General features: G+C 31.2%; 1 protein-coding gene across 19 annotated transcripts in view; it reads right to left on the bottom strand.

The window, feature by feature from the left end:
* The window catches only part of LOC111057314 (potassium channel subfamily T member 2-like), a 699,972-nt gene that overhangs the window by 20,023 nt on the left and 667,475 nt on the right, over positions 1–12,474 (bottom strand). For 12 of the 19 annotated variants that reach the window (XM_039431618.1, XM_039431616.1, XM_039431612.1 and 9 more), the window contains 4 exons: positions 10,455–10,532; positions 8,118–8,138; positions 3,586–3,791; positions 170–424 (listed from right to left, as the gene is read on the bottom strand). In XM_039431618.1, coding sequence (XP_039287552.1) covers positions 170–424; positions 3,586–3,791; positions 8,118–8,138; positions 10,455–10,532 — 560 coding nt within the window. The remainder of the gene's footprint in view (positions 1–169; positions 425–3,585; positions 3,792–8,117; positions 8,139–10,454; positions 10,533–12,474) is intronic. The other 7 variants (XM_039431629.1, XM_039431622.1, XM_039431623.1 and 4 more) reach the window with 2 other exon arrangements.

Genomic DNA, 12,474 nt, shown 5'->3' with positions numbered 1-12,474 from the left:
CTATTTGAATTTTGGTGTCCCAACGTGGGCTAGTTTACCCTAAATACTTGAACTGAATTGGATCAGCTGGTGGCTTGAACTCTAAATCAACAAAACGAGACCTATAGTATGGATATTTAATCCAGTTCATAACGAAACTCTGTTTTCACGCTGCTCATCCTAATCATACCTGAACGTTCCGGCGACGGTAGGACTATCAGGCAGCGACAGTGAGTTAGCCTTGGTGGTGACCAGAGGCGGTGGCCTTGGGGGCGGGAACACAATGCCAGAGCCTCGCCGTGATTGGCTGCCGCCCCCGGCACCACCACCCCCAAGGCCCCCGGCCAGGATCTGCTGCGAGCAAAAGCTGATGTTCGACTTACGTCTACTGTTGTGGCGTTCAAACGTTTTCTGCGCCGAGAACGGGCTGGGTCGTACTAGATAACTGCAACAATATAATATACAACTATAATAATTGATACTCTAATGGCAGTGGAAAAACTATGGTTTCCAATGTATGTAATAGAATATCAATCAATCAATAATTTTATCCAATTCAACACAACATACACAAAAGTAATCAATATGCAATGCAAAATTCTAATAGAATACATTCATTCAGTCGTATGGTTCAACGCCAACATCAGCCTTGAAATTTTTTTTTCTTTCCAGAAAATAAAATAATAATCATGGGTCTTAGACCCTCGTCTCCAAAACATAAAATATCAGTTTCAGGCCTAGCCTGAAAATAGAAATATTCAGTTCTTCTTCCAGAGTCACTCACAACTATTCTATTCTTATATCAGGCTACTCCCGAGTTTCGGATGAACACGTTAAGCCGTGTGTCCCGGCTGCCTAAAAAGCAGTCGTTAGGTCATGTCAGAGGCCCTGAAATTGATCAGTTGCGACCTGAAAACTCTGACATCAGACCTGAGCCAGCCAGCCAGGTCACTCGATATTATTATTATTTGTATTCTTAAAGCTGCTTTAGCCAATCTAAGAAAAAATTGTAATAGTCCAGTCAATATAGACATAAAAAAGGGGGTGTGCTTGCAATTTATATTGTAGTTCTGATTTTTTAATATATTATTTGGGTACAAAAGAGAAGTCAAGAACGAATTTCTTCATGCAAAATTTCCTTGTGGCCAAAAACCTTGTATTTTCAGCTCATTTTCCAGTTTTCAGCTATTTCTGCCAAATATCGTAATCGGACAGAAAAATTTGATATTGATATTTCGCACAATGACATTAAGTTCATAAGATTATGTTCTATGATAATCACCCGTTAGATGCACTTCATTTCAGTATTTCCTAGTGGAGAGGCGCGCTTAAGGACACCTCAAGGATCAAAATTTCAAACACTTATTACTTCTGACACAATGCTCAGATTTTATCGTACTACACTTCATTCTTTTCGGCTCGTCAAGGCGGTCCAAAATCATTTATCTTAGGTCAAATTCGTTCGAAAAGTTCAAAATTTATTATTGAGTTTGCTAAAGCACATATTCCAATATATAGGGGCTCTGAAATTGATCAGTTGCGACCTGAAAACTCTGACACCAGACTTGAGCCAGCCAGGTCACTCGATATTATTTGTATTCTTATAGCTGTTTAGCCAGTCTAAGAATAATTTGTAATATAATACAAAAAACACGCTTTATGGTGGGGCTTCATCCTCTATAGAAGCTAGTGCGGCAAGGTAGAGAATCTCCTGTCTTTCTACACTGTCATTAAAAGGTGGACCTCGTCAATTCACTTCCAAATCGGAGGGATAATATGAGGAGAAACTATTATACTATAATGGTATTGATACTATAATATGACAGTGGAAAAACTATGGTTTTCAATGTATGTAATAGGCTGGAAGAGGGTATTAGAGTAGGGAATAAAGGATGGAAAAGGGAATAAAAAAGGGAATGGGAGAAGAAGAAAGGGGAAAAGAGAAGAAAATATGAGCAAAATTTGTAAGCTAGTCCATTTCTAACAAATACAAAAGAAATTACATTCGTCGATACGGAAGAAAAGGTTACTGTAGGTCCAGATTTTTTTATCCAGTTTATAGTTTTTCTACTAATCTTAGAGTAGGCTACATGTGTCCTATTTCGGACTATGTGTTATCTAAATTTGGAAGATCAGAGAAATGGTACATCAAAAGAAATGGCATTTGTCGATATGGAAGAAGAGGTTACTGTAGGTCCAGATTTTTTTATCCAGTTTATAGTTTTTCTACTAATCTTAGAGTAGGCTACATGTGTCCTATTTCAGACCATCTGTTATCTAAATTTGGGAGAGAAATAGCACAAGGTTACCTTTTTTTTTCTCCCTATCATTTTGATAATAATGTACGTTACGTATTGAATATCCGCTTCTCTATACGCTTCTCTATAAATGAATAGGCGAGAATAAATCAATTAAGAATTCAAGGAATGTATTTTAAATACATTGAATAAATCGATTTGGATGATGAACTATATCAGTCTTCTATTACTAATAATTATTTATTACATACATATATTACACATTACACATATTAAAAGGGTACGAGTGTGTTTTTGTATTCTATCATAGAGGAAACATAAATATTTCCTCAATTCCTATTCTACGACTTTATTATGTGTGTTCAGTTGGGATTATGGGATGGAAAAAAAATATTATTATGGGAGAAGTTTTGGGCGATAACCTTTTTTCTTTTCTGAATATTGTATTTGTTTGTATTTGTTTGCTTCATACAACAAATATATAAATAAAAAATCTGGTGTGGCGTACTCACACAACTTTCCTTGCCGTTATGGAAATTGATCACCTGACGCTAGTGTTCAAGTCTACTATTCAAAGATTTGAGCCAGCTGGTGACAGGGCAATAACGCTGGAGACACACGAGGTCTGCTATCTCTTCATAGTGAATCATTTAATAGAATCAACAGTTTGCAATAATTGGATAATCATATTTTCTTGAATTTCGAGCTTATTTTTAATTTAAGGTGAAAATGTTACTGAACATTAATTGTAGAGATTCTCATGCTCAATCTTTTCCACTCGAAAATTTTTGTTTAATTCGTATCTGAAGCCTGATAATTGAGAATCTAAAATCAAACTTTGCATGGATGGGGCGGAGCTCCTGAAATTTTTACAGATATGAGACTTGTGGCAGTTGATAGAGCTCATCGATGCGACTATTCTAGGTATAACTTTAATCAAAATCGTTGGAGCCGTTTTCGAGAAAATCGCTGTTTTTGACAACATTTTCGCCATTTTAGCCGTCATCTTGAATCGCATTTGATCGAAATTGTTCGTGTCGGATCCTTATAGTGTAAGGACCTTAAGTTCCAAATTTCAAGTCATTCCGTTAATTGGGAGATGAGATATCGTGTACACAGACGCACATACACTCATACACACACACACACACACACACACACACACACACACACACACATACAGACCAATACCCAAAAAACACTTTTCTGGACTCAGGGGACCTTGAAACGTATAGAAATCTAGAAATTGGGGTACCTTAATTTTTTTCGGAAAGCAATACTTTCCTTACTTATGGTAATGGGGCAAGGGAAGTAAAAATAGGTGAAATACAGCAATGTTTCAACTTACATAATATCACCCTCCTCCAACTTCAGATCACAGCTGGGATTGATTATCACATAGGAGAGGGAAGATCGCTTCTCGCTCACATCGTCATAGTCTATACTCGGCAAATTTAGACTCTCCATGCGTGAACGCACTAAATTTGCAATCTCAGCCCTTTCTATCATCTCAGCATGGTTGTCTTTCGCTTCATCGCCGATGTTTATCGAATACTGCAAACAAACATTCCAAATAAGCCAAAACTCTTCGATTATTTCCAATCAAAATTTATTGTAGGATATAGGCCTACACAAGTTCATGAAATACTGGGAATGATAACATTCAATAAGCTGTAACATTTGTGAACTGAAATTAAATTAATTTATTTAATTGATTCATTACATTTGAAATTAGATTGTAGGTACGGTACCCTACCTAAATATATGTTGCTAGGTACTTATTTTTGTTGCGTTCAAAAAAAGAACATTTTATTGATTCATTATACATTAGAAATTACAAAAATGTAATTGTTTTTTTTTCTTCAGGGCTACTTTTGAATTTAAATGAAAATTGAAATCTTAGTACCCTTTTAAAATTATTTAGTCACAATTAAATGCCATTATCAAGCACTATATAGCTGGAGCATGTAGTGACTGAATAATTTTAAAAAGGGTACTTGAATTTCTATTTTTATTTATATTCAAAAGTAGCCCTAAAGAAAAACGACAATTACATTGTAGGTACATATATCATCTAAATATATTGTTATTACATTATTTTTGTTGAGTCCATTGAAGCTGTGTCAAGAAAATTATAGACACTCACACATTTATTTCAATTTACAAATTGCATTTCTATAAAAATATAAATTGTGGAGAATTCATTGTATAGGCCTACTATGGATGGAGAATGTAGCCTAATCATTGACGTATTTTCTATTAGTCTATTAAATTGAAAGCTCGTCAGCACACAGACGTATATAATACGTCAAATTTATGTATTAGCCAATGTCAATGAAAGTAAATAATACGTATAACATTGATATTGAATACGTCCCATTTACGTATAAATGTCCCGACTTTTCATGTATACTATAAGTATTTCTTGATACGTATATATACGTATTTCTTGATACGTATAATATACGTATTTCTTGATACGTATATATACATATAGTGCTAAGATCTGAGTTTGCTATATAGAGGTTTGCCTTCCCGATAATGTTATTACACAGTTAAGGAAGATTAAAATGTGATCTTCAATCAATAATTTAATCCTAATATAAGATATTTAAATTTTTAATAATTTCATACAAATGAATGTTTACAGTTCACTGAGGAAATTTTGTCATACAATCATAACTGTTAAATCAATTCTATATACCGGTTATAAGATTATCATTATAACATTTTGCTCTTGATGGTATTAAATTCTTCAATATTACTCATTCATAAATTTTACCTTACAATATCCATTAGCTGCATAATTCAAGTAAAAACTTCATTTATATATGATGAATTAGGGAATTTGGAACCCATCATATTTGATCCATGCAAATAAAATTATATATTTCTATTACACCTAATGTGAATTTGTCACAATAATATTTATTGATGACTATGTGACTCATTTTTGACTTACAATTTTGTTGTTCATGATGACTGTAAAGCTGCGTTTACACTAAAGTTATTAACGAAATGTTATTGACATAACTTTTATACACTCATGATGAACATAAGTGTTTGTCAAGTTCCGTTCAATCTAATAGAATCTATAAGGATTAAGTTATTAACATTTTGTTAATAACTTTGGTGTAAATGCAGCTTAAGAATATATCATCGACTTTTATGGTTCCCTGATTTTTATTTCATTTCTTCAAATAAAGATGAAGAATACAGAAGAGTTGGTGAGGTCTATAGTTTATTCAGACCTACTATTTTAATAGATTGAAGATTTTAGAGAGATATTATGTTCAATAGCAATAATTGATAATAAGAAGTGATATTTCTATATTGAATAATTGGATTTTCAATAGCTAGAGCAGTATAAAAATTGAAATCTCTCTTTATAAATAGATATAACGCATATTGTTATGATAACTCGAGCTTACGCACAGGCCTTTGTTGCCTATGTAAGCTCTTTCCTATCTGATTACAAGAATAAAATTGTGATAGCTCAAGAGTTTTATTGTTTAGTATAGTTCTATATTTTGTTGTTTGATTTAAGTAAGTATATTATATCGTTTCTTGAATTGTATAAACCTTATTGCTTAAGATTCTATGTAACTGCTTTGAATTGTATTCAGAAGGAAAAAGTAAATTGAATTGAATTGTATAGACCTACATACTGTATATATTATTTTCAGCACTTTAAATATTTTTTGTTAGCTACCGTATGAACTTAAGATTTCTAGATGTTGAGAAAACTTATCAGTAGAATTAAATGTTATTAAATTATTTATATGACAAGGTTACAGCGTTGAAGATGAAGGTATCAATTATTAGATTTTTTTATATCTAGGATACAAATTCTAGGTTTTATCAGCAACAACATAAATTGATGAATTTATAGTTTTCATTTTCTCATTGATTTAGTACATATTCAAGTTAGACTGAAGGTTTTCAATTTTTCAAACTTAGGCCTATTCCAAGATAATTTAGAAAATTTCATTAAAACTGGAAAATAATTGGCTGAATAAAAAAAGTAAAAATTTTGAGAGTGGAGAGGATAATTAAACTACTGTATCAAAAGTTACTTTTACTTTCAAAAACTTATCAAATAATGGGATATGAAGCACTCATGGTACTAGAACATGCAGTTACAGTATTAAAATGGAGGAGTTAAGTCACCATGCATAAAATAGTTTAAACTTTCATGGACATTTCAAAATATTGTGAAAATTTTGTGAAGCTGATTCATATTTAGCCTATTCCTTAAAACGCTCAAGAAATCGAGAAAATGAGCTCTAAAAAATGTATATTGGAAAGGGAACCCATTCTGTTAGCGAATAGCCTAGGAATATTATTATTATTATAGTTTATGACAACTTGAAAAAAAAATGTGAAAAATTGTCATATTGGATTAGAACAAATTTAGAACAACGTCATTATCATGGAATTTATTATTTTATTTCAATTATATTATTTATTCTAATATCAGTTACTTTCTAATCGCCGGTGAGATACATAATAAACAGTTGAATAATAACTCTTCGAAAATAATCTATCATTTTTAGAATAGATTTATTCATGATCAAGTTTCTTGCCTTTTTGAAAGGAAGAAGTTGATTGAAAATATACTTTCAATATCTACTTGTCTAGAACAAGTTTCAAATTACTTTTCTAAAAATATCGAATTGAAATATTAGTTGAGGTAATAGAAACTTCAGAATTATTATTTGAAAAAGGCTTGACAAATTCCTACAAATAATTTAAGGCTGTTCGGAACACCTTTTTTTATTATTTAAATTGGATAATCTTTTTCAATACAATTGTTAAGATGATTATAAGAGTGAGAAAAAGTGGCAACTGAATTTTTTAAGTGCTCTAATATGCAAGTTATGAAGAGCTAAACTCCGCTTTCTTTCCAGATCATAAACCGTTTCGAATTTTCCATTGAAGGTTTTTTAATATATTCAGCATATCATTGGCTTTGTTCTAATATGCGTTTTTCTCGATTAATGCCAAAATAAACAAGTGATCGAATTTACAAAAATGCTACTTTTCTATTTATGAGCTAAATGGGGAAAACAATGTTTTAGTTTTGGAAGATGCATTTTTTCAATTTTTAAGAGAAGTTCTAATAATATAGTCGAATCCGTTTATGATCTGGAAAGAAAACGGAATATGGATAGTTAGCACTTCAACAACCCATAACTCGCTTATTAGACCACTTTTCAAAAATTTCGGTTGCCACTTTTTCTCACTCTTATAATGATCTTAACAATTATTTTGGAAAAGATTATCCAATTTAAATAATAAAAAAGTGTACCAAAAAGCCTTAGTTTTGTTTTTCTTCACGAAAATCTCTTAACTTTCATTTTTTGTGAAATGAATGTGATTGACAAATTCTTTAAACTTTTACAGTATCATTTGTTTGAACAAAAAATAATAGTATATTCTGTCGATTCACTTGGTTGAAGCACTTGATAAACATTGATATAGGAATTGAATTTATCTAAAATGTCAAGTGCTTTGAGAGAATCAACATGCTAAGCCAGATTTAATAATTCTCACCAATTTATTTGTATAAGTATAATTAGTTCTATTTTTGGGGTAGGCCTGAATCAGAAAAAAATGATATGTTCAAAATTTTTGAAAACGATGGATTTTTTATGGGTGAGAGATGGTGTGAGAGGGTCAACTAGTTTCTAGTTATTGGGGTTTTAAAATACTTGCTAAATTTTTATCGTGGGTTATGTCTAGCATCAAAATACAAATGGCGGAGATATTATTATGTTAGTTGATGAAACTCATGCAGGTTGCAGAAAACTGTTCCCAAAATTACTAGAAAAATGTCATTCCTCAAATAATTATTCAACAATTATTCCTACTACATACTGAGTTTTTATCCGCATTTTGCTTGAGAGAGAAATCAAGGATAATAATTTAATGAATTTATAAAAATTGAACATATGTTTATAAGTAGACTATTGTTTTGATAATAAATATTGTGTCTTAAACATTCAGTTTAGAGAAAAGTCATTAAACAGAAATAAAAGTTAATGTGAGAAGCCTAATTTTTGATAAACTGGTCCACAAGTTTAGTAATAAATTATTTTAATAAATGACTATGATTTACAAGGTCCCATGTGTACGATCATAACAATGAAGCCTATATTATAATAATTATTACATTTTTAATTTATCAATTTGAATTTCATCAATAAATGATATTCATTTCCAACTATGTAGACTCATTAACCTTCCGGCAGTCGCGCCCTACTCAATCACACGAGCAGTCGCGTGTTGTATTTTGTACAACATCAAATTTTCCAAGTGTTATGTACTCTGTTTACTGTAAAAACTTAATCAATTAATTGTATAATTACTTTTTTCATCTTATTGGATTATTTTACGCCTATATGAAAATTTGGATGATTACCATTCCATAGCCCAATAAGGTACATCAAGCAAAAGCCATCAATTCTGTGTCTTTCCCTATCTTATGCACAGTGCGACTTATGCACTGTCGCGACTAAATGGCACCTAAAGACTGAACCATTGCTTGGTTGATACTGCAAATCAGTGGAGTGATGGAGGGGGGGAAAGTTTTGTAATGTATAGGTGACTCATTCAATGAAACCATCCCATTCAATAGTTTTGTGCAGCAAAAAAAACTGACTTTTTACAACAGAGCGACTGCCGGAAAATTTTAAATCGTATATAGCCTGCTATAAGAGAGCATGTTTTCAATTTTATTCAATTTGGAGTAATTTTACTGTTAGAAAAAAATTGAAAAGATAAATATATCAGTAGATAAAGAATTTCTACAGAGATAAGTAAGAAAGATAAAAGATAAAAGTCTCAATTTTCAATAATATCTTTCATTTTCTATGATCCAATATTTAATTTTCCATTCAACAAGTTAGTGTATTATGCTAGAATACATGTTGGTGAGGTTGATAGGCTACTTTATATCCTTCCACACTATTATTGTCAGTAGGATACGGTACTATATAAGAAGTCTGTGAAAGACTCAATCAATAATATTAAAATATAATGAGTAAAATAAAAGATTGCAACCAGAAGATATAAGCCCTAGCTTCCCATCCGAAAGATTTAGTTTTTAAAGTGGGTCACTTTTAACTAAAAAATAGACTTTTGATCTTCTTTATCAATTCGTAAATATTTCTACTGCATTATTGGAATAACTTAGCAGTTCATCTTACAATTCAAAAAATAAGTATTTGAACCTTATAAAATTGAGAGTTTCAATAATCACACACAGTATATAATTGATAGGCTTATTATATATATTATGAATAAATAATAAAGACTTGAATTACATTCATAACACACAGTGCAATATCCAATCTGAATTGATCTAGTGAGTAATACCATAGAGAAACAATAGCGTAAGTAGATATCCCATGGTATAGGGCGTTTATGTCGCAACTTTCACTTTTATCTCAAGCCGATTACTGTCGGTTATTGTCGATTTTTACAGTTTTGACCGGGTAAGAGTGTATGAACGGCACAATATGAGAGACTACCAGCTTCATAAAGCTTCACAGGGAAGAAATTACGTGGAATAGAAGCTTGAGATAACAGTAAAAGTTGCGACATAAACGCCCTATACCATGGGATATCTACTTATGCTATTGTTTCTCTATGGTAATACCATAGCCACCTAGCCACCTCTAATATAGAGGTATTAGAGGTATGTATAGCCACCTGTATTAGAGGTGGCTATGGTAATACTGATCTGAAAAATATTTAGAATTGTTGCGAAACTTATTTGAGTCAGGAGTTACCAGTTAAGATTGTCAAATCATATTTAGTAGTTTTTACAATACCTATTGTACCATACTCAATATTTTTTCTTTGTATCCAATATGTGTATGTATACTTTTGAAATCACTCTTTTCTATGATTATTTAAAATTATCTGTTGAATAAGTTTTATTCTGTTTACACATGAGCTTTTTCTCTACTTTGCCAATAATACTCACATTTATCAGCCTACATATTTATAGAAATTGAATTCACAATTCGCAATATGCTAACGCATTGCATTCAGTAGAAAGAAACGTTATTTTTGTAATCTGCTCTGTTATAGCCTAGTTTTTGAATTAAGTAGAGCAATGTATCGTTATATATCAGTCAAATAAGGTTGAATTCAATAAAGTTTGGTTGAAACTGATGATTATTTACAAGAAATCATTAATAAACTCACCATGGAAGCCGAGTCTCGGTTGCATGAGTTGATACAATTAGTTGGCACAGGCCTATAGGACATATCACCTTCTGGCTCCTATACACAAGCACACATGCAAAATGCATAGAGCGAGAGAAAATAGCCGAGATAATATTATACAAGATCAGTTAATGTTTATAGAGATCATATGAAAGTAAAGGAATTATTCACCATTAATTAACGAGCTCTGCTTGAGAAATAATTTCGTATTTGTTCATTGATTTGAAATTTTGTCATTGTCAATTTATTTGCTTGTTTTTCTCAAAATCAGTAGTATGTCAGTTTTGAATGGAGTAACTTATGAACAGTTTTCTCCGTATTATTTCAACTTGTTCATTGATTTGTCAATTTTTGTCATTGTCAATGCATTTGCTTGGTTTTTCAAACTTAAGAGTATCTCAGTTTTAATTGGAGTATGATATGTTTTTCAAACTATGAAGTATGAAGTAACTTATGTGTGCAAATTCTATTTTGTAATTATGTATAAATCATACATCGTGATAATGTTTGCCATATTGTCAATATAGTATCTACTTACTATATACTTCTTACTACGAGTATCTATCTATCCAATCCAATTGGATAGTATCTATCCAATCTATCTATCTATCTATCTAATCCAATATGAGTGAAAGTAAATAAATTTTCCCTCAGTTGAAAGTGTTGGTCTGTTGTAAGATGAATTTCATGATTGTTTGAAAGAATATTTTAATATAGATACGGTAGTGTACTCGTAATGTAAGTTTGTTAAATAGTATTTTAGATTCTCTAGAAGTATGAAAAATTATTATATACCGTAGCCCATTCGATATTGATATTAAGTACTGTATAGGCTATCAATTCATAGACATTTATTCATGATTTTTAGAAATACGTTATACAAATCTAATCATATGAATCCATTGTGAAACATAGGCTATAGGCCTAATTGAAGTTTCAGTTGAAAAAAAAACTTTCGATTCTCATTATTTAGCTTTCAGAGGGAGCTTTTAAAACTAAGTGAATGAATTTGATAGAATATGCTGGCATAACTCCTGTACTTTCAAAATCTAAGATGATTATACTGTTATAAAATCTGAAAACTCATCACAGTCACTTATGTATGATAACACTATATGGTGAAAAATTTGTGATTTTTTGGTGATGAGGGAAGAAAATTATGAGTTATTAGATGATATCTTGTCTAAGAAGATATTCTAATTAACATTTTTTCCACATCAATACAAACTAAATAAATAAAATGTGTATCACATATTGATTGGCCTACGTATCTGTTTTGGAAAACCGTTATCTAATATAAAATTTGATCAGAAATCCTACAAATTTGAACAAACTTTGTTACTGTAATACATTCAACAGTCTTATACAGATTATTGCTTCATCTACTGAAGCTAAAAATCGAAAATCAATTTTACAAAAAGTTGCTTTTTTAACTTTTCAACTTTCTTGGCAGGTCAGAGTAAAACTAGTTTTTAGTGGATATCTCAGCAGCCTACAAGCGAAATATTAGTGATAAGATGTGAGAATTCAAGGAGATAGAATATTGCTAAAGGTATAGCATTTTATATAAGCAATTGTTAAAGTTCAAGCGTTTAAAATCTAAAAAATGAACTGAATTGGGAGAAAAATTTGAAAGCAAATTTCAATATTTAGGGAGCAAAATGTGTGTTAGTAGCCTACTATGTGAGTTTACACAAGAGCTCCTGGAAGTATAGCATAAATCAATTTCTAGAAATAGAACTATCAAGACTAGCATAAATATGGAAAATATCAAAACATATCGTTTAAATGTAGCCTATTATGAGGCTGAGCCAATTCTTCCTTGTTTGATGAATTGAACAAAAGTATTAGCTGAATTAGAAACTTCCTTAGTAGGAAAAAAATTAATTTTCCTTTACTTTCTAACTCTCAGATGCAATCAATACATCAATACATACGAGTAGCCTATATTCAACATGATTCTAGTTAAGTGGATCATCAATAAGATACTGTAGCACTA

The sequence above is a fragment of the Nilaparvata lugens genome, chromosome 6 (assembly GCF_014356525.2).
Source record: "Nilaparvata lugens isolate BPH chromosome 6, ASM1435652v1, whole genome shotgun sequence".
Taxonomy (NCBI): Eukaryota; Metazoa; Arthropoda; class Insecta; order Hemiptera; family Delphacidae; genus Nilaparvata; species Nilaparvata lugens.
Note: the sequence above shows the minus strand (reverse complement) of the source record. Positions and strands in the feature narration are given on the sequence as shown.